This window comes from Equus caballus, chromosome X (genome assembly GCF_041296265.1).
Source record: "Equus caballus isolate H_3958 breed thoroughbred chromosome X, TB-T2T, whole genome shotgun sequence".
In the NCBI taxonomy this organism is placed as follows: Eukaryota; Metazoa; Chordata; class Mammalia; order Perissodactyla; family Equidae; genus Equus; species Equus caballus.
In genome coordinates, this window is record NC_091715.1 from 140569976 (window position 1) to 140597261 (window position 27286).

At 41.7% G+C, this 27286-nt stretch overlaps 1 protein-coding gene across 14 annotated transcripts in view; it reads left to right on the top strand.

Moving 5' to 3' along the window:
• LOC138921855 (gamma-aminobutyric acid receptor subunit alpha-3-like) overlaps positions 1 to 27286 on the top strand; it is an 85858-nt gene that overhangs the window by 30887 nt on the left and 27685 nt on the right. For 2 of the 14 annotated variants that reach the window (XM_070257438.1, XM_070257439.1), the window contains exons 1-3: positions 2954 to 3094; positions 3867 to 3929; positions 13475 to 13557. Coding sequence is in view for 5 of the 14 variants with exons in the window: in XM_070257437.1 (XP_070113538.1) it covers positions 2988 to 3094; positions 13475 to 13557 (190 nt within the window). In the remaining 9 variants the exon portion in view is untranslated. Of the gene's footprint in view, positions 1 to 2152; positions 2466 to 2953; positions 3095 to 3866; positions 3930 to 13474; positions 13558 to 26773; positions 26864 to 27286 lie in introns of those variants that run through there. The other 12 variants (XM_070257441.1, XM_070257443.1, XM_070257444.1 and 9 more) reach the window with 11 other exon arrangements.

A 27286-nucleotide genomic window follows, 5' to 3' on the forward strand; every position in this document is an offset into this window, starting at 1 on the left:
CATTTCCTATGGCCAGAACAAAGGCCCTTGAGACAAAGGTGCAACTTCCCCCCACAGTAGCATTTCCTTAGGGATAAGCATTTTTCCTTAGGCTAGGAACTGATTGCTGCACTCACCTTTGACCACCCAGCTCACCTGTGACCACTCAGCTGGAGACAACAGACTGCCACCCTGCTGTGTTCACTGAGACAGAAGACCTACCTGCTGTTTCCATCAATGCTGTGCCGACAGAGCAGTCTCGCGACTATTGTAAAAGGGACATTTCAATCCTATGTGAAACATCCTCTCTGGGGGTATATAACCAGTCTGTGCACCCCACTTCTTTGGTGTCCTTTCTTCCTTCGGGAAGAAAGGCCCCGGGTTATAATCCTCAGATTTAAGCTCAGAATAAACTCACCCAAATTTTCATTTATAGATTGGTTATGGATTATTTTCGTCGACAGTGTGTAGTAGGCTGTACCATCTAGGTTTGTGTAAGTGCACTCTATGATGCTTGCACAACAATGAAATCGCCTAATGATGCATTTCTCAGAACATATCTGTTGTTAAGTGACACATGACTCGATATAATTAGGTCCTAAGTTTACAAACTCATAAGAGGCACCTATTGCTATAAGAATGTATTACAGATGCCAAGGAGAGAGGAAATAAGGGTAAAAGCAATTTTCTAGACATCCACTAGAGTCCTTGTTGACATGAGGCTCTGCGTTTCCTGAAATGTTAAGGCCATAATTTTAGGAGGGAAAGGGCAAGACCCTGAGCAGCCACCAAGACAAGGCAAATGTCAGGATGAGGAGGAACAGCTGAGGTGCCACCTGAAACTTGGCAGCTTGGGCCCTTGGCTGGGGTTGGCCCACCCTGAGGGACTCAATGTGTTCTGGCCTGGGGAGTGCAGATGGAGGCTAGCCCTTCCCAGTGGGTCGCCAGCCAGGCTCCAGTGTGAACAGCTGCCTGTGCTCAGGCCCGAGGAAACAGCAAAGCAAGTGCAGCAGCAATGGCAATAGGCCACATGCGATGACCATGCTCTCGCCCCCTCCTGAGAAGGCACATTTCTCATGGAGAGTCACTCTGTTCCTCCACTTCCTGGCTGTGTGTCCTTGGTCAAGTGCTTTAGTCTCTCTGAGTTTTAATTTCTGGCTCTGTAAAATGGGAATGATAGTAGCATCTAGCTCAGTGTCGCTGTGAGGAGAAAATGAGCATGTTGCCCCCAATAACAACACTAATATTTATGCATTCCTGCATGCAAAAAAGATCTTCAATCTGCCTGGCATTGTGTTAGGTTATTTCATCGGCGGGGGGCAGGAGGCGGCGGGCGGGGCGGGCATTGACTGTAATGATGTCCTTCCCAACTTTCTGCCTGGCAGACAGTGGGTGCTTCTTGCCAGCAGTGTGATGACTCTCACTCTTCCGGTCTGGTATCCTGGTTCCTTGCCAGCCACACCTGCCTCTGTGCTGTCCTCTAACACTGTCAAGCATACTCTCCACAATGGCTGCTCCCTCTGCCTGGAGCACCTTTCTTGAAGACATCCACGTGGCTTGCTCCCTTGCCTCCTTTAAGTTTTTGTTCAAATGTCATTTTACTAGTGAGGCTTTGCCTGGCCGCCCCATAGAAAATTACAAGAAACACCCCCTCACCTTACTTTTCTCCAGACCGCGTATGCCCGCTGCCATTCTATGTTTATTTGGTTATTTACTGTCTGCAAGGGCAGGGACTTAGAACTCCCAAGCCGCTAGCAGTGCTTGGTACACATATCTGCGGTACTTAATAAGTATTTGCTGAACAAATGCATAGGAAAGGGGGTGCTAAAGACGGAGGAAGGAGGGTTCTCAAAGGGCCTCAGTGAAAGAGAATGGCGTTTGGGCTGGTCTGCAAGGAAATGTGTGACTTTTATAGATAGTTGAGGGAAGGCAAGGGCTTCTAGGGGAAAGGCATAGCACGAGCAAAGGCAAAGAGGCTGGAAACTGCTGGTTAAGGACAGTGATTGCATCGCATCACAGCTCTTCCGAAACACCTGGAAAGATTCCCACAGCAACTCTCCAACTGTGAAGGGGCCCATGGGCCGCTGGGTGCGCGAGGCGGAAGAAGCAGCCGGGCGGCGCCCGCTCTGCTGTGTCCCAGATCGCGCGAGGGCCTCGCTCCCCACCAGGCCCCGCCCCCGAGGGGCGGGGCGGGCGGGGGACGAAGAGCGCAAGCGCGCTCGTGCTCCGCCGGAGCCCCAGCCTGAAGAGCCACCTTTGGGTGGTTCCTGCGGACGGCCCTGGTTTCCCAGGCGGGGCTCGCGGTGGCGGCGGCGGCGGCGGCGGCTCAGCCCTGCCCTCCCGCCGCAGCGTGTCGCCGTCGCCCCAGAACGGCTGCACCGGTGCCGAAATGCTGCCGCCCTGCCGGGGCCTGCTATGGCTTGGTCTGGTCTTGGGTTCCGTCTGCAGCTCCCTCGAGTCTGCGGCGCCAGGCGAGTCGGCCACAGGTTCCTCCCTCGCCCTCGCCCAGATTGCAGGACTCCCTCCCTCCTTCTCTGCCTACATCCATCCTTAACTGCCTTGCTCCTTCTCTGATACTGTTCCTTCTCCCATCCACTCTTCCCTGCCTCCATTCTTCACTCCTTTCCTTCCCTCCGACCCGCCATCATTTCTTCCCTCTGTCCAGCCTTCCCTCCATCCCTAAATTCTTCATTCCTTTCCTCTATCCTTCCTTCCCTCCTTCACTCTCTCTCTCTCCCTCATCCAGGCTTTGGCCATGGCCAAAGCCTAACCCTGCCACCCAAGACTGGGGCTTCCTCTGTACTCCCACTCCCACCCTCCCTGAGCCCCAGCCCTGGTCACCCTCTCCCTTGCTTGGCTGGCTGGGCTGTCAAGGTGCAGGGGCCAGCCTTGGGCCTCTCAGTACCCTACCACCTACCATGAGTAGGGGTTCAGTGTCAGTGCAGGTGATCTCACTGAAGCCCCTTCCCCCCGTCCAGATCCTCTGAATGTCCTTCTGATCATCGTGGATGACCTGCGTCCCTCCCTGGGCTGTTATGGGGACCAGCTCATCAGGTCCCCAAACATCGACCAACTGGCATCCCACAGCCTCCTCTTCCAGAATGCCTTTGCTCAGGTATGTCTGGGGACCCCTAGGTGTCGATGTGTGCTTTGTGCACTGAGGGTTGGGGGATCCCTTCAGCTATTGTTAGATGGCACTGATTATGCCAGACATCTCTTTATTGGAGGGAGACATAGTCTGGAAAATGGCGTTTGAGAAGACCCAGGCGTCCACTGGCAAGGAAGCTTGTGCCTTCAAGCTTGGTGGAGGATATGCCCTTGGGTGGAGGATATGCCCTGGCTCTAACATGCTCGGGACGGTCCTGCCCAGCTTTCTTCCCCAAAGAGGGGATTGCCTGGTGCTGAGGAGGAAGGGGTGCTGCAGAATGCCATCCTCAGATCTGCTGACTGACCTTGGGCAGGTGCCAGCCTGCCAGCTTGCCATGGTTTTATGGTTTTAATTTGCATTTCCCTAATGACCAATGATGTTGAATATCTTTTCAAATGCTTATTATTCAACAGAATATCTTTTTATTAAATGTATATTTAAATAGTTTGCTCATTTTCAAATTGAGATGTTTTTCTTCTCATTTTTGAGTTGTAACAGTTATTTATGTTCTTAATACAAGTTCTTTATCAATATAAGATTCACAAATATAGTCACCGTTTTATGGCTGTCTTTTTATTTTCTTAATGTTATCTTTGGAAGAGCAAAAGGCTTACATTTTGATGAAGTCCAACTTAGCATATATTTTTAAAATTTTATGGCTCATGCTTTTGGTGTCTTATCTAAGAAATATTTGCCTGACTCAAGGTCACACAGATTTTTTTCTTGTGATTTCCTTTAGAAGTTCCAGTTCTTAAATTGTGGCCTGTGATCCACTGGAGTTGATTTTTGCTTGTGATGTGAGGTAAAGTTCATTTTGTTTCTGGCATGTAGATAGCAAATTCTCCCAGCACCTTTATTGAAAAAGCTATCCTTTCTGTACTGAATTAGCTAATTAGCTTGGTACCTTGGTCAAAAATCAACTGACTATACATGTGAAAGTTTATTTCTGGACTTTCTATTCTTTTCCTTTCGTCTGTATTGTCTATCTTTAGACCAAACCCACACTGTATTTATTAGTGTAGCTTTATGGTATGTTTTGTCATTGGGAAGTGAAAACACTCATGATATTTTTTTCTTTAGAAAGATGTTTTGACCATTCTAGATCATTTGTATTCCCATATAACTTTTATGATTAGCTTGTCATCTTTACAAAAAGAGAAGCTTCTGAGATTTTGATAAGGAGTGTATTGACTTTGTAGATCAATTTGGAGAGAATCTTAACAATATTAGGACTTCTAGTTATGAACATGTAATGTCTGAACATGTCATTTGCAATTAAAGACAGTTTTTTTCTTGCTTTGTCTTCTTTATGTCTTTAAGTTATTTTGCTTGCCTAAATTTTTAAACAGTTTTATTGAGATATGATTCACATGCCATATAATTCACCCTTTTCAAATACACAATTAAATGGTTTTTAGTATATTCACAGATTTGTGCAGCCATCAACAATATCTAATTTCAGATCATTTTAGTTGCTCTAAAAAAGAAACTGCATACTCATTATCAGTCACTCCCCACTGCTGTCCTTTCTGCACTGTTTAAAATCTCCAGGACAGTGTTGAATAAGAGAGAGCAGACATCCTTGTCTTCTTCATGATCGTAGGGGGAAATAGTCTTTCATCATTAAGTGTGATGCTAAATGTAGATTTTTCATAAATGCCCTTTATCAGTTGAGAAAGTTCCCTTCTATTCCTAGTTTTTTGAGAGCTTTGGATCATGAATGGGTGTTGGATTTCATCTCCCTGCTTTTGCCCTTGCCCTCCTTCAATTTATTCTTCACACAGCTGTCAGAATAATCCTAAAATGTTGCTCAGATCAAGTCACCATTCTACTCAAAATCAAGCCAGACCTCCACATTTCACTTAGAGTAAAAGCCAAAATATCCTAGGAAGCCTCACACTATCTGATCCCTTCCCCATAGTTTTCTCTTTGAACTAATCTATTAGTCTTCCCCCTTGGTCTCTCAACTACAGTCACAGTGGCCTAGTTGCTATTCCTTGAACACACTGGGCACACTTCTACCTCAGGGCCTTTGCATTTGCTATTCCCTCTTCTTTGAACATTCTTTCTCCAGGTGTCCGCAAAGCTCACTCTCATTTCCTTCACGTCATTGCTCAGATGTCACCTGCTCAGTAAGGTATTCCTTGAAGACCCTTTTGAAAATTGCAATCCCTCCCCAATGTTTTCTACTTACATCTTATTATTCTTCCTGAGGCATACTACCTTTTAATATACTATATGTTACTTATCTTGTTTATTTTTTGTCTTTATTTAAATGTAAGCTCTAAAATGGCAACAATCTTGATACGTTACATTGCTTAGAATGATACCTGGCACATAGTAGGTGATCAACATTTGTTGAACACCAATGAGCGAGGAAACTTTTAGTCAGCTCTGTCCCAGACTTGTTGGGTGATTTTGTCAATTTCCTTCCCTTCTGTTTTATCATATGTAAAATATATGAGGGGATAAAAATGGATTTCTGTAAGGCTCTTCCAGCTCTGAAATTCTAGGAAAGAGGTTATATGCCCATTGAAGAGGATAGGTTGAGATATTATATTGTTAAGAAATCATGTTAAGATGCTATTTTTCCTGGAACCCTGGGACTACCTGAACCCTGGCTTGCCCAGCCTACACCTCCTCTCTGCAAGGTCCCCATAGAAATACATGTGTTTAGGAACGAAAATTCATTCATTCATTCATTCAGTAGATATATATTGAACGTCTACAGTGTGCTGGGTACTGTGCTAGGCTCCTGGCACACATCAAAGAGAAAAGAAGACAAAAATTCATAACCTTGTCGTAAGGAGAGAAAAAATTTGATAATAGAAAAAATAAATTGTATGGCACGTTATATGTTAGGTGCTCTGGGAAGAACAAAAGCATGGTAAGTCTTCCTAACCATAGTGTGGATAGGACACTGAGTGGAGGTCAGGGTGGGCCTCGTTTAGAAGATAATAATTAAGCAGAGATTCGAAAGAGATACAAGAGCATAGTGAGTGCAAAGGCCATGATGTAAGAAAGCCTGCCGAGTTGGAAGAGCAGCAAGAAAGCCAAAGCAGGCTGAGCAAGAGAGAGCACAGTAGGAGATAGGCCACAGAGGAACAGAAGACAAGATCATGCAAGACCCTGTAAACCGTGACAAGGACTTTGGCGCTTTCTCTGGATAAGATGAGGAAACACTAGAAGGCCGTTGTGTAGAGAACAGACTCTAAGGGCAAAGGGTGAAGACAGAGAGACCAGTTAGGGCGCCATGGCAGTAAGAAAACTAACTTGTTGCTGTGGTGAAAGGAAAACCAACTGTGGAGCAGCAAAGGGTAGGGTGACATGGGAGCAAGGGTGCTACAAAGCCCAGTGAAATGAGGGCAATAACTGAGAGGGGTGTGTGTGTGTGCGTGTGCACGTGCACACAGGGCTGAAAAGGGCCTCCTTCCCATCTGCATTCCCATCTTTATCTCTCACCCCAGAAGAAGGGGATTTCCTGGATCGCCTCTTCCTTCCTATCTGGTGTTTGCATAGGAATCAAAGCAGGCCAAACCCCGGACTGGGACTGAAGTCCTATGATCTGAATGTCACATTTTGAGCGGGTCTCTGAGCTTTTTTGAAAAGCCCACTAAAGACTATTTGCTGTACTGTGAAAATTATTCATCTTGCATAACTGAAACTTAGTACCCTTTCACTAATACCTCCCCACTGCCCCAACCCAGCACCTGGCAAACACGAGTCTACTCTCTGCTTCTATGAGTTTGACTATTTTAGATTTCAAATGGCAGGACTTCCTTCTTTTTAAGGCCGAATAATATTCCATTGTATGTATATACATTTTCACTTTTATTGAAGTAACATTGGTTTATAACATTATATAGATTTCAGGTGTACATCGTTATATTTTGACTTCTGTATAGACTGCATCATGTCCACCACCAAAAGTCTAGTTGCCATCTGTCACCATACAAATGTCCTCCTTTACCTCTTTCACGCTCCCCCTCTCCCTTTCCTCTCTGGTAACCACCAGTCTGTTCTCTGTATCTATGTGTTTATTGTTGTTTTGTAATCTTACACATATAAGTGAAATCATGTGGTATTTATATTTCTCTGACTTATTTCACTTAGCATAATTCCCTCAAAGTCCATCCATGTTGTGGCCAAAGGCACAAATTTGTCTTTTTTATGGCTGAGTACTATTCCATTGTATATATATACACCATATCTTCTTTATCCATTCATCAGTTGGTGGGCACTTGGATTGCTTCCACATCTTGGTTATTGTGAATAATGCTGGGATGGACATACGGATGCATAAATCTCTTTGAATTGTTGATTTTATGTTCTTTGGATAAATACCCAGTAGTGGGATAGCTGGAGTGTATGGTATTTCTATTTTTAATTTTTTGAGAAATCTACATATTGTTTTCCATAGTGGCTCCACCAGTTTGCATTCCCACCAGCAGTGTATGAGGGTTCTCTTTTCTCTAAATCCTCTCCAACATTTATTATTTTCTGTCATGTTAATTATAGCCATTCTGATGGATGTAAGGTGAAATCTCGTTGCAGTTTTTATTTGCATTTCCCTAATAATTAGTGATGTTGAACATCGTTTTGTGTGCCTGTTGGCCATCTGTATATCTTCTTTGGTAATATGTCTGTTCATATCCTCTGCCCATTTTTTGATTGGGTTGTTCATTTTTTTGTTGTTGAGTTGTATGAGTTCTTTACATATTTCGGATTTTAACCCCTTCTGGATATATGGTTTGCAAACATCTTCTCCCAATTGGTAGATTGTCTTTTCATTTTGTTGTTGGTTTACTTTGCTGTGAAGAAGATTTTCAGTTTGATGTAGTCCCATTTGTTTTTTCTTTTGTTTCTCTTGCCTGAGGATACATATCCAAAAAGATATTGCTAAGGCCAAAATCAAAGAGCATACTGCCCATGTTTGCTTCTAGGAGTCATATGGTTTCAGGTCTTACATGCAAGTTTTTAATCCATTTTGAGTTAGTTTTTGTGTAGGGTGTAAGATAGTTGTCTACTATCATTCTTTTGCATGTGGCCATCCAGTTTTCCAAGCACCATTCATTGAAGAGACTTTCCTTTCTCCATTGTATGTTCTTGGCTCTTTTGTCAAAAATTAGCTGTCCATAAATATGTGGGCTTATTTCTTGGCTCTCAATTCTGTTCCATTGATCTGTGCATCTGTTTTTTTGCCAGTACCATGCTGTTTTGATTACCGTAACTTTTCAGTATACTTTGAAATCATGGAGTGTGACATCTCCAATTTTGTTCTTTTTCCTCTGGATTTCTTTGGCTATTTGGGGTCTTTTGTTGTTCCACATAAATTTTAGGATTTTTTGTTCTATTTCTATGAAAAAGTGTCATTGGGATCTTCATAAGGATCACATTGAATCTGTAGATGGCTTTAGGCAATATGGACATTTTAACTATGTTAATTCTTCCAGTACATGAGCACAGAATATCTTTCCATTTCTTTGTGTCTTCTTCAATTTCTTTCAACAATGTCTTATGGTTTTCAGTGTACAGGTCTTTCACCTCCTTGGGTAAATTTATTCCTAGGTATTTTGTTCTTTCTGTTGCAATTGTAAATGAGATTGTATTCTTTTTTTTTTTTTTTTTTTCTGAGGAAGATTAGCCCTGAGCTAACTGCTACCAATCCTCCTCTTTTCTCTGAGGAAGACTGGCTGTGAGCTAACGTCCATGCCCATCTTCCTCCACTTTATATGTGGGACACCTACCACAGCATGGCATGCCAAGCAGTGCCATGTCCACACCGGGATCCAAACTGGAGAACCCTGGGATGCCAAGAGGCAGAACATGTGAACTTAACCACTGCACCACCGGGCCGGCCCCTGGGATTGTATTCTTGATTTCTCTTTCTGCCCGTTCGTTGTTAACAATAGAAATGCAACTGATTTTTATATGTTGATTATGTACTTTGAAACTTTACTGTATTTGTTAATTATTTCCTTTAGTTTTTTGGTGGATTCTTTAGAGTTCTCACTATATAAAATCATGTCATCTGCAAATAGTGACAGTTTTACTTCTTTATTCCCAATTTGGATATCTTTCATTTCGTTTTCTTGCCTAATTGCTCTGGCTAGGAATTCTAATACTATGTTGAATAAGAGTGGCAAGGGTGGGCATCCTTGTCTTGTTCCTGTTCTTAGGGGAATAGCTTTCAGTTTTTCATCATTGAGTATGATGTTGGCTATGGGTTTATCATATATGGCCTTTATTATGTTGAGATACTTTCCTTCTATACCCATTTTATTGAGAGTTTTTATCATAAATGGATGCTGAATCTTGTTAAATGCTTTCTCTGCATCTATTGAGATAATCTTCTGATTTTTATTCCTTATTTTGTTAATGTGGTGTATTACGATTATGTTGAACCATCCTTGCATCCCTGGAATAAATCTCACTTGATTGTAGTATGAGCCTTTCCATGTATTGTTGTATTCCATTTGCTAGTATTTTGTTGAGCATTTTTGCATCTATGTTCATCAGCAGTATTGGCTGTAATTTTCATTTTTGTGTTGCCCTTGTCTGGTTTTGGTATCAGGGTAATGTTAACCTTGTAAAATGAGTTAGGAAGCATCCCCTCTGATTTTTTGAAAGAGTTTGTCAAGGACAGGTATTAAATCTTTGAATGTTTGGTAGAATTCACCAGAGAAGCTGTCTGGTCCTGGAATTTTGTTTTTTGGGAGGTTTTTGATTACTGTTTCAATCTCCTTACTAGTGATTGGTCTATTCAGATTCTCTATTTTTTCTTGATTCAGTTTTGGAAGGATGTATGATTCTAAGAATTTATCTATTTCCCTTGGTTATCCAATTTGTTGGCGTATAGCTTTTCATGGTATTCTCTTATAATCCTTTGTATTTCTGTGCTATCCATTGTAATTTCTCCTCTTTTATTTCTGATTTTATTTATTTGAGCCTTCTATCTTTTTGTCTTAGTGAGTTTAGCTAAAGGTTTGTCAATTTTGATTATGTTTTCAAAGAACCAGCTCTTGAGTTCATTGATCTTTTCTATTGTCTTTTTAGTCTCTATTACATTTATTTCCACTCTGACTTTTCTTATTTCCTTCCTTCTACTGACTTTAGGCTTTGTGTGTTCTTCTTTTTTCTAGTTCCTTTAGGTGTACTGTTAGATTGTTTATTTGAGATTTTGTTTCTTGACACAGACCTATATTGCTATAAACTTCCCTCTTAGTCAGAGGCAAGAGTCACACGCACACCTCTGTTGCTGCCCACCAGGTTCTCTGAGGCTGGGGGTGACTCACTCAGCTGCCATGGCCAGGGGTCCAGGAGCCTGGGTACCACCTCTTCTGTTCCCCCATTTGGCCTCCTCTATGTGCTCCAATCCACCCACCTTTGTATGTACTGATGTGTGGCTCTCTCTCGCATTCTGCTGTGTTGGGCAGTGTAGCCTTTGTTGGGTTATGGATGTTTTGCTTGCTGTAGATTGAAGGGGAGAGACAAAGGGATCCTCTTTACACCACCATGATGATCTGTATATACATTTTCTTATGAATTCATCTATCGATGGATGCAGGTTGCTTCCATGTCTTGGCTATTGTGAATAGGGCTGCAGTGAACATGGTAGTGCAGATCTCTCTCTGAGATCAAGATTTCAATTTCTTTGGACATATATGCCCAGAAGTGCGATTGCTGCATCCTATGGTAGTTCTTTTTTAATTTTTTGAAGAACCTCCATACTGTTTTCCATAGAGGCTGCACCAATTTACATTCAAACCAACAGTGCACAGGGGTTCCCTTTTCTCTACATCCTCACCAACACTTGTTATCTTTTGGTTTTTTTTGATAATAGCCATCCTAACAGGTGTGAGGTGACACCTCATTGTGGTTTCAATCTGCATTTCCCTGTTTATTAGTGATGTTGAGCATCTTTTCATATACTTGTGGCCATTTGAATGTCTCCTTTGGAGTAATGTGTATTCAGGTCCTTTACCAATTAACAATACTGTATTGTATACTTAAAATTTTGTTAAGTGGATAGATTTTATGTTTAGTGCTCTTGTCACACAATATAATAATAAGAAGAATAAAAAGAGGGTGAGAGAAAATATTTGGAGGGTATGAATATGTTTATGGCATAGATTGTAATGATGAGTATATTAGCCTGAGTATAGTCAGGGTGCTTTCTGCTGCAGGAAAAGCTTGAAGGGGTCTTTAAAGTTGTAGCAAGGTGGAAAGAAGGCGAGAAAGGCAGACAGTATGACACTGGAGATCAAAGAGCATTAGGATGTGTTTAAGAACCAATGAAATGAGTACAGCATAATTTGGCTTGTGAAGTTCTCTGCCACCACTAACATCTGCTTCCTCCTCTCTGCTCTGTGCTTAGGTGGGATGGGCAATAAGTGGATGGGAAGGAAGACAGGAAAGTTATTATAAATCAGTTCTGCTCCTAACCAGAAATCAGTACCTTTTGCATCTTGCTTTGATAATCCATTTGTCGTGGTCTTATTTGCCATGTCCCCAGGACTGCTAGGTAGACATAAAGTAATTTCCCTTTGGCATTGCTCATAAGAAGCAATATCTTGGAAATACTAATATAAATGGAGAGAAGAAACACAATTTTATTTATTAAGCCCTCATGGAATTTTTTAAGTATCCAACACAGGGAGCAGTTTCTTAGTGAAATACATTTCTCTTGTGTCAGATTCTTTGAGTCTTGAATTCCTCTTTATGCCTTAATAATAAAGAGTAGATTGGTGGGATTTTGTAGGCTGACTTGAGAATTGAGCTTTTGTCCAAAAATCATGGGATATTTTGTAAATATCCAAGGGATTAGTTAGAACTGCAAGAACACCTGACCTCTACTTCCAGCCTCTTACTATTTAGAGAGGGAAACTGAAAACAAGGGATGGGTAGGTATTTGCTGAAGGGCATACACTTGGTGTCCACCTTTCAGCCTAGGGTTCTTGCTAATACACACCTGAGTATGTTTGCTTTAGTCAGTCTGCTTTGAGAAATATCTAATATCGCTGCTCTGATCATTTGTGAGGCATCACACATTCATCAGGTTTAACAATTAGCCAGGATGGGAGATGCTGGCCAGTTGGCCACCTAGAACACCAAGAGGATGGCAAGGATTGAATCCAATATAACCAGAGGTATACAGGTTATCTAGAAATAGTTACTCAGAGCTAGGCTCCAAAGAACACTGAATTTTTGCTGTGTGGGTTCCATTTCTACATAGGAGGCTATTGACTATGCCAAGAACAGCTGAGGCTCAAAAAACTCGAAATCAATCAGAGGAGTAATCTTAGAATAGATTTCTTAGACAGACTAAAGCAGGAGAATGAGTATGGGCATGGCAAATAACAACCCCATCCAGATTTCCATTGAGGAATCCACGCACAGTCTCTCCTATATGTTTTCCCTGTGAAGACAGCATGAGCTCTTCAGACTTGACCGCTGAGGTTACTGATGTCCTCAACCACCTTTGTATTTTATTTTTTGGCTGGGAAAGATTTGCCCTGAGCTAACAGCTGTTGCCAAACTTCCTCTCTCTTCTTTTTATCTTGTTTTCCCTGCCCAAAGCCCCAGTACATAGTTGCATATTCTGCTTGTAAGTCCTTCTAGTTCTTCCATATGAGTCGCCAACACAGCATGGCTGCTGACAGACAAGTGTGTGGTTCTGCACCTGGGAACTGAACCTGGACCACCAAAGTGGAGCATGCCAAACTTTAAACAATAGGCCATCCAGGCTGGCTCTGTATTTTTATTTTCTGGCCAGCTGCCGTGTGTGGGTGTGTATGAGTGTACAAGTGTGGATGTATTCTCCAAGAGCCATCTCCTTCAAAGCTATAGCAGTTGCTATGAGCAGCAGAACCATCTCTTGTGCTTGTTCATTATCAGGGTAAAAATTTTCTTTCTATGTATCTCTCCTCTCCAGTGCACTCTTTAAATTGGTTAACTCACACGATAGCCTGCTGAGGATAATTATTTCAGAAATAATTAAACTGCTATCAAGAGCAAATGAGTCAGGACCTGGGGTTTTTAGGCTTCAGTGGGAGGGTGGCTAAGGGAGCTCAGCTAGGTCAGATAAGTTACGTTTGATTTTCTAAAGGTGGTAAGATGGGATTTAGATCTGATCTAAAAATCTGAACACTGAATGCTGCTTTGAGAGCCTATCTAGTTCATGCAATTCATCCCTCGTGTTCATAAGAACTTGGTTCTCAGTGAACCTAAACAAACAAAACCCCACTATACCTAGGAGAATGCCATAACTGGTGAATGGGAACTCAGCTCCATGTTTAATGGCATTCATTTTAGCTTAATTTCATTTTCTGTTCTCCTTTCTTTTAGGTTAACAATTCATGCTGAGTGCCCCATGCATTTGGAAGATTTTCCTATGGATGTGCATGCCTGCCCACTGAAGTTTGGAAGCTGTACGTATTTTCTCACTTTTCTGCTTGCCTGGTCTTCTTCTAAAAGAAACTGAATATTTCCTATTCTGTCCTCTAGTAGTTTCTAAAGCCATTTCTAAAGCCTAGGCATTTAATCCAGGCTGCTATGGGAGTGGGGAAGGGAGTGGGGTTGAGTAGTACTAACTGATCAGGAGCGGGAGACAGCCTTTCATAGAGTTTTCATTCTAGACAGCAAACCTTATTTTACCATGTGAGACTCATTTCTCTCTCATTAGACTGAAACATTAACATCTGTTTCCTAAATTGTCCAGAAGACACAGCAAGAGAGAGCTGATATTCAGTAGCAGCTTCTAAGGACAAAATCCCTCAAATAGAATGTGTTTCTATTTTTGAAATGCCAATTCCACCTGCATCCTCATGTACTTCCATCCAATTCTCTACAGTAAATGGTGGACAAGAAGAGACTCGAGATTTTCTCATTTTTAGAGAGTATTGCCTTTTCCAGTAGCTGTAAATCTGACAAAATGAGTAGATACATAGCCCATTTTCAAATGAATTAGAAAAATCAAAATAGAACAGAATTTGGGCAAGTTTCTGACTCTAAGAATTTCAGAGTAAATTTCCTATAGGGAGGTATCAGAGCAATATCTCAAGGTCTGTGGCGATCATCCCTAAATTAGATTTAGCTCTGTATTTTGAAGTAGAAAGTGCATTTAAAAAGACAAAAATAGGGGCCAGCCCGGTGGTGTACTGTTTAAGTTTGCGCGCTCCACTTCAGTGGCCCAGGGTTTGCAGGTTTGGATCCCGGGCGTGGACCCAGCACCACTCATCAAGCCCCACTGTGGCGGCATCCCACATAAAATAGAGGAAGATTGGCAGAGATGTTAGCTCAGTGACAATCTTCCTCAAGCCAAAAGAGGAAGATTGGCAACAGATGTTCACTCAGGGCCAAGCTTCCTCACAAAAGAAAAGACACAAATAACTACATGTTATATATTTTTTCAATCATTGCCAAATAATTACAGATTGTCTCTTATGTGACAGGCTCTATTCTAGGAGATTGGAATGCATCCATAAATAAAACAAAGACCTTGCACTTATGAAACTGATATTATAGAGGAGAGAGTGATGGTGAAAGATAAAAGAAACAATGGATTAAAAAGTAAAGTATAAAGTATGTTGTAAAGTGAGAAGCACCATGGGAATACATAAAAGTACCGCAGAATAAGGGGGGTCAGTCACGTCTAGGTGGAGGATAGGCATTGCCACTGAAATTTAAAATAGGGTGATCAGCATAGGCCTCTTTGAAAAAGTGACATTTGAGCAGAAATTTTAAGGAGATACAAGGGTTAACAGTGCAGATATCGGACAAAATCATGCTCCGGGTAGAGGGAACAGGCAGGGAAAAGATCCTGAGTGAGAAAAGTGTCTGACTTGTTCAAGGAACATCAAAGTGGCCAGTATGACTGGACAGAGGGAGTGAGGGGGAAAGCACTGAGAGAGGATGAGATCAATGAGGGAGCCAGGTAATCTAGAATCTTGTAGGACATTAAAGGGCTTTGAATTTTATTCTGAGGGAAAATGGGGAGTGATTCCAGTTTGGGAACAGAATAATTACATTATCTTACATCTTAAAAGAATCATTATGGACACTCTTTTAAAACTGTAAGTATGGGAAGGATAGAAGCAGGGAGTCCAGTTGAGAGGGTATTGCTCTATTTCAGATGAGAGATGATAACGGTTCCGATCAGAGTGATGTTGGTAAAAGTGGTGAGAAGTAGCTTGATTCTGGATGTATTGTGAAGGGTGATCCAAAAGGATCTTGCAATAAATTACATGTATAATATTAGAAAAAGAACTCAAGGGTGACTTGTAGATTTTTGTCCTACTGGATTTACTATCAAATTAGATGGCTATTCCTTTCACTCCCGGTAGGACAGAGTTGTTTGTGGGTGAAAAGTGCTCCCCTCATGAAAATTTAGAAAACCTAGAACTGTAGAAGCAACAAGGATTGTAGAGACTGAAATTCTGGAGAAAGGGTTACCTCTCTTGGACGAATTTGTCACCTGCAGCTTCTTCATTCATGGTGGAACTTGTCAATTCTGGCCTTGAATTGAAGCTTGGAATTTAAGTTCTGCCCCAGCTGTAGGGCTGCTACTGGAGGATAGAAACAAAGCAACAGTTTTGATGGTCACATAGAGATCAAGTGATAAAAGTAGAGATCTAGAAGGTTTCAAACACTTAACTGATACCCCTTTCAAGACAGTTGCTGAATTTTGAATTTGCACAAATCATAAGGCTAAAAGTTAATATGAAAACCTTTCAAAAGTAGAGCTGGCTTTCCTTCAGTCTCCCAATGCTATCAAAAAGAAGACATGCCAGGCTATCTGTTTAAAACCCTAGAGAAGCTATGTTCTAGTTACAAGGGAACAGCAGAGACAGACCAGGTTTAACCAAAACTACAACCCAGCTCAGTCCCTTATGGCATTAAGGTGATAATTCTCCCACACTATCTGCCTAGCAAAGAAAAGAATAAAGTTTCTCTGGTGGAAGTTAATATCACTTGAAAACTCTACAGTTTTATTACACGATGTCTGGAATTCAATAAAAAATCATCAGGCATACCAATAGGTAGGACCATATGACCTAAAACCAAGATTTAAAAACAAAAAAACAGAATATGGAAACAGACCTCCAGGTGATCCAGATATCAGAGTTTGTAGATAAGAACTTTCAAAAACATTGCTTAATATGTTCAAGAAAAAAGAATAAAAGATGAATAAAATATATAAAAGATAGGGAACTTCAACAGAAAATTGGAATCTATAAAGAAGAATAAATTGGAAATTACTTATTGGGAAGTATATATCCAAAATTCATAATTCAATGGATGCATTTAACAAGCAGAAGATAGGATTAGAGAACTTAAAATTAGGTAATAGAAAATAGGAAACCTGAAGTGTAGAGAGACAAAACTACAGAATAGAGTAAGAAACATGTGGGACACAGTAAAATCAAGTGTATTGTGTAATTTTGCAGAAGAAAAACAAGAAGAAAAAGGAGCAAAAGCAATAATTAAGAAGCTAAAGGCCAATCATTTTTAAAACTGATGAGAGTTATCAATCCAAAGATTCAAGAAGTTGGTAAACACTAAGCAGGATAAATACAAAGGAAAACAACACTGATTCTAAAGTTTATATAGAATGTCGACAAAAATAATCCATAACCAATCTATAAATGAAAATTTGGGTGAGTTTATTCTGAGCTAAAATGTGAGGACCATGGCCTGGGGCCTTTCTTCCTGAAGGAAGAAAGGGCACCAAAGAAGTGAGGTATACAGAGTGGTTATATACCCCCAAACAGGATGCTTTACATATGATTGAAATGTCCCTCCCACAATAGTCACAAGATTGCCCTGTTGGCACAGCACTTGATGGACACAGCAGGTAGTGGGTCTGCTATCTCTGAGGGCGTAGCAGGAGGCAAATCTATTGTCTCGAGCTGGGTGGTCACAGGTGAGCACAGCAATCAGTTCCTAGCCTAAGGAAAAATGCTTAATCCTTAAGGGAATGCCAACATTGAGAGGGGGAGGGAAGTTGCACCTTTATCTCAAGGGCCTTTGTTCTTGCCATAGGGAAAATCTCAAGCAGATACACAATGCATGCTCAACAGCCATGGTCAGGCCCTTTTGGAAAGACAAGGTCAGGCCGAATTAGGTTTACACCAAATGGCTTCCTCATATTCTCCAATATATCCTATTGCTTGCCATTTTTATTTGTGAAAGCTATAGGTTTATTTTAAAGGTATAGGTATTACTGTTGCAAAGATAGACAAACAGACTAATGAGACATAACAGAAAGTCCAAAAACAGAGAGAGAGAAAGGGAGAGAGAGATCTTGACTTTTATCTCTCATCATACTCAAAAATAAATTCCAGATGTATTACAGATAGAAATGTCAAAGGATGAAAGGTAAAACAATAACGCTTTTACAAGAAAACATAAGAGAATACATTCGTGATCGTGGAAGAGGTAGGGATTACTTAAATAGAACATAGACTACTGCTTAGCCACAACGGTAAAACAGGATGACTTGGAATATATTAAAAATAAAGAAATTCTCTTTATTAAAAAACAATGGTGAAATGGCAAGCCACAGGGTGGGAGAAAATATTTGTATTGGATGTACATGACAAGTGACTCAACTCCATAATTATTAAGATCCCCATACAAATCTCTAAGGAGTAGTTAGAAACTTAAATAGAAAAAGAGGCCAAAGTGTTGAACACGCACTTTATAAAACAGGGTTTCCTGATCACACACACAGACATATAAAGTGATTAATTACTTTAGTCTTGAAAGATATAGAAGAAGAGATAACATTTCTTAGCTCATTCAATCAGGTCAGTGTTAGTCTGATACCAAAACCAAAGATCAAAAGAAAAGAAAACCACAGGCAAATATTCCTTATGAATATAGACGCAAAAACCTTCAAGAAAATACTGGCAACCTGAATTAAGCAACTTATAAAGGGAAAAATACACTATCTTTAAGTGGGATTTACCCAAGAAATATAAAGTTGACCTTAACATTCAAAAATCAATGTAATACATCATATTAATAGAATAAGGAACAAAAATCACTTGATCATCTCAATAGATGCAGAAACACATACATATACCCCATGCTAGAAATCCAAAATTTGTCCTGATTTGCCAGTAACTAGAGGTTATAACTTGTTCCATCACTTTGGGTAATTTAAGGTCCTGAGAAGTGTAAGTATTTGTTTTAGTTATAAACCTATATAATGTCTGTTTCCATTTGGTTTCGTATGTATACAAATCCTAGGCTATAGTTGTTAGGTTCATCAGAACCCCTGTATTTATACTGAATATGCCCAAACCAAACTGATTATTTTTTCTCTAAAACCTTCTTTTACGTTCCCTGTCCTGGTTTAGATCCTGTATTCTGGTTGTTACAAACCTCTTCAACCTCATCTCATATCTCTCGCTCCTTTGCTTTGGTCTTCTGCCGGTTCCTAGAACACTGCAGGATCTTTCCCACTTAGAAGCCTTTCCACTTGCTGTTTTATTTGACCTGAAATATTCTCCATCAAGCTCTGGCTCTTTCTCATTTTTTATGTTTCAGCTTAAAAGCCACTCCCTCAAAGAGGTCTTCTCTGATTACTGTATCTAATGAAACCCCTCCCTACCTCATAAACTCTGTTTTATTTTTTTCATAACATTTATCACCATCTGATATTATTTTCTTTATTGTTTACTTATTTATTGTCTTTTTCCACTAGACTATAAGCTCAATGAAGGGATGAGATCTCAAATGTCTTAAGACCTCTGTACTTTAACTACCTAATATAATGCCTTAATATTTGTTGAATGAGTAACTGACTGAATCAAGCAAGCAATGAGTCTCTGACACTATGAGTTCAGAGGGAATGTTTTCTCATCAGTACTATTGTAGCAAGATTGTTTTTAACTTCCCATTTTCCTGGGGCCTGACATATACCGCAGCTTGAGTAACAGAAGGAAGCATTTGGCAAAGCAGCTAAAGGCAGGGAGATGCTTGTGGCATCATACCCCATACAATATATGTGACAGTGCCATTCTGCAAGTGCAGTAGTTCTAATCGCCTGGTAGATATCCTTTCTACAGTACCGCCCCCAACAACTCCTCCATGAAAATAGAATGATTGGAACTGAGGAGTGGGACACTCTGGGAGGGAAGCTGAGGGGTTAAAGGAATCCAAGGGGTGTGGAGGAAGGAGAGAATGAGGCAAAGGCCTAAAGGGGAAGAGTTCTGTTCTCCACTGGATGAATGAATTCCATCATTATCCACACACTTAGAAAAGCTACAATCTCAGGGTCATCTAGAATCCTTCCTTTAACTTCCTCCTTTCCTTTCTTAGCCATCATGAAAACCACCTGTTATAAAATGTTCTACCTCTAAAATTTATTTTCAGTCCACTGTCTACTACCATAGATTATACCCTAAGGCTCACTCACACCAGATACTGTAACGGCCTTTTAACTGCGGTCTTGGCTTCAGTTTCATTCTTCCCAGCCGGTCATCTATACTGCAGCTACTACAATCCTTCCAAAGCATACATCTGGTCATGTCAGCTCTCTACTTAGACACGTCCACAGCAACTTATAACCTATGAACTAGACCCCTTGTTTCTTAGTTTGCGTAATTAGGGGTTTTATGTTACCTCAGCTTCTCTCTAGCCTGTAAGTCCAGGGATATCATTAATTCCCTTAACACTCCATATTCTTGCCTGCTTTTTGCCTTGCTGTGTTGTTCTTTGCTAGGAATGTCCTTCTTTTACCTACTAAAGGTGGCCTCAACTTGTGAGTACCGTCAACTTTATGAGTCCTCTAACACTCCACCCTGGGCAGAAGCAACAGTGCCCCGCTCTGGTTTCATTTAACACGTATTTTTGTTCCACTGGTGTGCATACTTTTCCTGTTCAGGCTTGTACTATAACTATTGTGCACCCTCTGTCTCCCCCAGTAGATTGTCGGCACCCTGATGGCAGTTACTGTGCTTTATTAAGCTTTGTTTACCAGTACAGGGTAAGGCTGTGAGAAGACAATCAAGTAGTTTTCATTTTGTTTTTCAAATTTATTTCTCCATCTTCCTTCTCTTCCTTTATTAGATTATGCCTTTCCTGCTTTGACTTCCATCATATGAGAATATTTTTTCTTCCATAAATCTCTCTGTTCCCATACATTATTGTCATAGAAATGAAACTATTGCTTTTTGCATAAAGCAAGTTGCCACTCTGGGCCCAGTGAAGTGTCTAAGGTACTCGTAGCTGCACAATTTATTGTCACATTTGTGCTAGACCATGCTAGGAATTTAGGGCTAATATTCAAGATTGCATGCTCAAGGTACTCAGCTTAAGTTAAGAGATCCAGCAAGAAATTCTTTTTCTTTCTTAGGGGTTGAAACTCTTCCATCCCAAACACTTTCACGAGCAGACATGTTCTAGTTTTTACATTATCAAACTCTTGGGTGTACCGAGAACATTGCATTGTCCTTTAAACAGAGGGACTGACAACCACCTGAACAGCAAAGATAATAAGACATATTCATGTGATTCTCTGCTTAAGAGTAGTGGAACCCCAAGCAGATATACTAAAGATGGAAGGTAGTGGGGAAAATGAGAGGACAAGGGCCTTGTGAAATCACATTGCACAAATAGCCGTGGGACAGTCCTTACTTAATAGATTTTAGGTAAGGGTGTCAGAAGAGTCCTGAGGAGAGGATTTCCCTTTCTTCTTGGTGACAGAAATATAAAGATCTATAATTCCACCTGGGAGCCCTAGGATACCCCACAGGCAGGAGAGGATGCTTTGTTTCCAAGGCTGAATCACAAAAGACGGTCGCCATCTATAGGAGAAAGTCTCTAGACCAGAGGCTGCAAATTGGTGGTTTGCAGATGTGATTTGTTTGATCCATACAGTTTACAACTTTTTAAATTATTTGCCAAGATTCGAAATTTAGGAGCTGTCATATAAAATTTCAAATTTGTTTATTTTTTATGAAATCAGAAGATCTGACAGCATCGGGTTCAAATTCCCACCTGGCCACAATCAGCTGGGCGGAGTAGAGGCTGCCCCTTGTAGAGGGGCACAGCTTGCCCATTCCTCCAAGTCTCCATCACTTTCTGCTCTCTTCCTGAAAACAGGGTCCAGTGTCAGTTGCCATTAATCAACTCACTTGCACTCTTGTTTTACATATTGTCGAATTAAGAGCTCCCAGTAGAGTCAAGAAGAAAGTGACATAGTTCTTGTACCCATAGCTATCAAAATTTTTAAAACTAAAGGACAGACTGAGAGGACTGTGTTTCAAAAAAGATGGGAGAGTTTGCAGTTCCGTGTAGAGATGAAGAATATTTCTACATCTTTACTATGCATACAAAGTATGCCTTTGTTGAAAAATAAAACTTCAGATATCAACATTATGCAATCCATTATAAAGAACTGTAATTGATATATAAAAAAGATGTACAATGAAAATCTTAGTTAACTTTAAAGAACAAACTGAAAGTTCAACAGATTTGGTATTTGAAGGCCTACACTAAGTGTTGCTGGGAAATGTAGTTATGCGTTAAGCAACAAAACTTCCCAGGCATGAAAATATTCTATAAATGCCAAATTTATTAAAATGTCTATTAATTGCAGCAGAAATTATATATTGAACTACAAGTATTTTTGTCAGTGTGTTGCAGAAATGGCTGAGACTATATATAGGGCATAGTATGTGGAAAAGTTAGATTTCTTGTGGCATTTTCTTTTGTAGCTCTGGAGAGCACAGATACGGAAGATACCATAGAGTTATGCATATCTTTTCATGATTTCAATGAGAATTTTGATGTGAATGAAGACCTTTTTGGCATATTGACCATTCCAAGCAAATCAGGAAATGGTTTCCTTAGGTATACGGAAAAAAGTCCTAAGAAGATCACAGTTTACATGTAAGGAAGTGTTAATGTCAGACTGTTACGAAATGTATATCCAACATGGCAATGTTTTGTAGGGACACAGAATTTATGTTTGTTCTTTGGTAGATATATTAGGAAGTATTTGCTTTGTGGTAAAAGGTTTAAATAGAGCACATTATGGACACGGTAGCTGCCACCATGAGCTGGAGACCGCACCACTGACTTGAACAACAGACAGCTCAAACCTTGGATGAAATGGGTGAACAGTATGCTGGTCAGCTTCCCTTTGTGAGCCTAGGTGCCTGAGTGAGGGCAAGGTGCTCACTCCAGATATAAAACCCACTGTGCAAAGAGTTGATCCATGTCTGGAAAGAAAACAACTCTCTTCCTTTAAGGCACTAAAATGAAATAACCTTACTCCTCATTCCCTCACCACTTCCCTTACCCACAACACGTCTTAAAACTAATCCGTACTAAATTCCGTACATTGGAATTCCAAACACAAGACCTAACATTAACACCCTTGTGCAGAAGAAAAGGTGGCAGGTTTCTGGTTTGCAAATCAAAGTGGTTATAAGTTTCAAAAGAAAATTCTAATCATTAATTATTGCCATTTTTAATTTTAAAATTTTTTTTAATTTAAAATATCCCTAATATGATTTTTTAGAATCTTATCTCATATGCCCACCCCATAATTAATTAAAGAAAATTTTATTACATTTCTGGCAGTTTATTTTTATTACAGCTGGCCTGATTTACTCATTTAAGATATCTCTCTAGCTCTTATAGGCATTTGAATTTGTGACATCCGCACTAGATAACATTATACCCATTCTTCCCTTGCCCCTACTCTCTACCCTCCAAGAGGAGGAAAAGTTTGACCATTTATTGGCAATCTAGAAGACTGTGAGTCATTGAAGGAAGAGAGCACTTTGGGTTCATTTCTGTATATCCAGCGTAAACCGTAGTATTTAGTCAATGAGTGTTTATTAGATGGATGGATAAACGTACTTCAATTGAAGACAGACATACCCAGAATTGTTTGGGGATGGAAGTTGTATTTCAGTATCATGCAAGTTGAGTGTCAAGGATAAAATCTTGCCAGCTCCTCTCAATGGCTAATTCTTGGACATTGATAAATGGAACTCAGAGACTTGTTCTATAGGCTTAAGTCCTATCTGTTCGGAAGCTGACCAGTTGCAGGGGCTTGAGGCAGGAGGCGCCCTGAATCCCGACTAATCTTAGGGTTTTAGGCAAAGTGGAGTAAATCTTGAGGCCCACATATCTTACAATACTTTTTGCCTTGAAACGATGGGAACTTTCAACACTTATCTCTGTGGAAGATCTCTGAACCCACAATTAAAAATGAAGTAGGGTACTCTTGTCTTTTTATTTCATTATCTGGACACTGCTCTTCCCTCTCCTTGTGATGTGGCAGTATGTCACCTTGCCCGTGCCCTGTTCTCCCTCCACCCTAGGACCAGGAGAGGGTACCTTAAAAAAAGCAGCATTTGAAATAGACTTAAAGAATAACAAGATTTAGAGATTTGGAATTTGGTATGGGGAAAGGCTACTCTCGAGAAAGGAAATACGGAGGTGTCAAGAGGCCAGAGGTATTTGAGAACACAATCTGTTCGAAAAACTTCAAGTTCACAGTAAGAGGTGGAGGCGATAGAGTCTGGGGCTGCAGGGGTGTGGGCTGCCTCCTCGGAGGGGATTCTGGGGTCAGGTGCTTGGAGCCGGTAGTGGCTGGACCTGTAGCAGCCAAGCAGGCACTGTGTATGGCTGGCCAGGGTCCAGGATGCCCCTCCATCCAGCAGGTGGGGCCAACAGCCCAGCTTTGGAGGAAGCGTACAGGTGCTGGTGGTTGCTGTGCCTAGGCCACCTGGACCCTGGCTGTTTGCTCGGAAGAGCACTCCCTGACATCGTGTATGGGGTCAGCATGGCTGCTGCACGCCCGAGGCTCACATTCCGGCTGCACCCACCACCCTCTGGAAGTGTCGGAAGTGTGACCTGGGGCCAGTAGTCGCCTGGCCTCCCGGGCTCAGGAGGGTTTGCTTTGCTTCCAGTGAAGTGGAGACGACAGTATACTTGCTGCCCATCAGTTGCAGACTTGCTCCCAGGCTTGAGTGTCCTGACCCATGGACTGGACTCCAGTCTTGGTGTCCTGCTGGCAACCCACATGCCTGGGCCCCATGGAAGGGAAGGGCCAAGGCTATGGTCAGCCAGGCTGGGTGTGCTGGGGGGGAAATCCTCCTCACCTGGCCAGAGTTCTGCTCTCCCCAAGCAGGGTTAGGGAGCAGGACCTTCAGCGCCTGCATGTGCAAAGCACATTCTTCTGTCTCTAGTGCGCCCCTTGAGTTTTTGTGTGGAGGCCAGCCTCCTGCTCCCAGGGGTGCTTCTGCATGCGTCATGCTGCCAGAGGCAGCTGCTGCTACGACCTCCTGTCTGAGATCAGACCCGAAATGCACCACCTGCTCTCCCTCCCACTCTAAGCTTGTGGGCAAAGAGGACGGAGGTTCCTGGAGGAGGCTGTGTGCGCCTGGGTGCAGTGCCACACAGCGTGGCACAGCGGGCCCCTAGAGGCCCAGGGTGTCCCCCTGGCCCCTGGGTTGTCCATCTGGCTGGCGGGAGGGTGAGAATTCTGGTGCCGCTGCATATTGGCTTTGCAAACAATGTACATTGATAAAATGTACATCAGTAAATAGGTGACTTGATATATTAAGGTTCATTTACACAATTCAATAGTATCCTGGTGTTAGATGGAAAGAGATGAGAAAGTTATTTGTGTACTGTTCAGTGGGAATATCTGCAGCATATATCATTGAGGGATAAGAGCAAAGCACAGAACACCAAATGGTATAGGGGTGTATATTGTATAGGGATGATACTTCTAGAAAGATACACAACAATCTCTTCATTGTAGTTAAAGGAAGGAGAAATAAGATGAGTGGTTTGGGGACAGCTATAGGAGGAAGACTTTTTGCTGTATTCCCCTTGATTTAGGAACCATATAAACATTATTACCTTATATATATGTATATTGTTTTCATGTGACGATAGATTATGGACATTCTTTCCTGAATTCTGGATAGGCTCCTCTATGTGGGGGTTCTGTATCCTGAAAACTTACTGAATTCATTTATTCAAACTTGTTTTTTTGGTGGACGTTTTAGGGTTATCTAAGATTATATCATCTGCAAACATAGACTTTAATATTTCTTCGTTTCCAATTTGGATATTTATTATATCTTTTTCTTGCCTAATTACTCTGCCTAGGACTTCCAGTACTAAATTGAATAGAAGTGGTGAGGTGGACATAGCTCTCTTGTTTCTGATGTTAGAGGAAAAGCTTTTAGCTTTACACCCTAGTATGATGTTAGCTGCGGGCTTGTCATATGTTGCTTTTGTTACCTGAGGTACATTCCTTCTATACCTAATTTGTTGACAGTCTTTATCATAGGAGGACGTTGAATTTTATCAAATGCTTTTCCCACATCTAACGAGATGATCAGTGATTTTTATCCTTTATTCGATTAACGTGGTTATCACATTTATCAATTTGCATATGTTGAACTATCATTGCATTCCAGGAATGATCAGGAATTCCGCCTGATCATGGGGAATGATCCTTTTATAGTGCTGCTGACTTTGGTTTCATAGTATTTGTTGATAATTTTTGCATCTATGTTCATCAGGAATATTGGCCTGTAATTTTCTTTTCTTCTAACGTCCTTCTCTGGTTTCGGTATGAGGGTAATACTGGCCTTGTAAAATGAGTTTGGGGGGTTCCCTCCTCTTCAATTTTTTGGAAAAGTTTAGGAGGATTAGCATTCATTCTTCTTTAAATGTTTGGCAGATTTCACCCATGAAGCCATTTTGTCCTGGGCTTTTCTTTGTTGGAGGTGTTTAATTACTGACTACCTCTCTGTATGCAGGAGAGGAACAGCGAGGACTGGACCACGGAGCTCAGGGAATTGGAAAAAGTTGCGTGCAGCTGATGGCAAAGCAGACAAACTGTTTATTCACTCTGGCCAACAGACGGTGGCAGCGCAGCAGCTCCCCTTGTGGCCGCTTTTATATGACTACTAGGCAAAAGTGGCATACAGCCAGCAGATGACATACAATGTTTACATTATGCAGCTTACATAAGGTGTTTCCATACATGGTTGGTGCATGTGCTGCCTGCAGTGGACATGCTGAGTCACATCTGCCTGGAAGCTGCTGCAGTCTGATTGTCTACAGTACCTCCATTTCTCTTCAATCTCCTAACATGATATTGATCTGTTCAGATTTTCTATTTTTTCATGATTCAGTTGTCCCTGTTCCACTGTTCAGCAGGGCCACAGGGGGCCTCTGCTGGTTGGGGGACTAGCAGCTTGCAGCTATTTGTCACCCCCCACCAAAACTGGCTGGCATGCTCTATTCATTGGGGCTTTTAGGTTTTGACCCACTGTGGTGGGCAGTTCTGGTAAGTCAGGGCATTGAAGCCAGTGGGTTTTGACCCCGTGTGGTCACCGTTTTGGCGGGCAAAGGACTTGGAGACCCTCTAGCGGCGCCTGCAGCCGGTTTTGACCCTTGGCGCTCACGGTTTTGGTAAGCGGGAGTGCCACAGCATTAGGGGGTGTGACCTTTTTGACTGGCCAACCGCCTTTCAGTGAGGCCTCTGCTGGAGTTCTGCTGTTGGCTGAGCTCCACTGTGGGATGGGGCCTCTGCCGGCACTCATCTGTTTGCCAGAGCTACAGATGCTCTCAGAGGTTGGGTTTCCTGTGCAGGGAAGGCCAGGCACCTGGCTGGACTCGACGATCAAGCGGGGTTGCTGGCGGGAACCTGCTGCCACCGTGAGGATCTATGCACTAGTAGCTGTAAGTTCCACCCCCTTCTTTGGTCCTAGCTCACCCCACCTGGAATAGCCCTGCCAATTCCCCCAGTGTCCCTCATGAGGCAAGACAGAATTGAGCCTCCAGGGAAATGCCCCCAATGCTGGGGAAGCTGGATATCTGCCTTAGGCTCTCCTTTTCCCACTACAGAAACCACAGACCCAGAGAAACCATCCAGGTACTGCACCCAACTGGCGAGGGGGAGGGAAGAATGCAGCAAAGTGAAACGATTTCTCTTTCCCTTTTTAAATATGTCTTCTCTTGGTCCTTGTGTGCCAAGAGGGTGTTTCAGCCTTACGCTCTGGTTCCAGGATTTTCACAAGGGCGTTTTTGTCTGTGGATAGTTGTTACTCCGTACTTTTGAGACGGAGTACTAGAGCCAGGGACATCCTATTCTTCTTCTCTTTG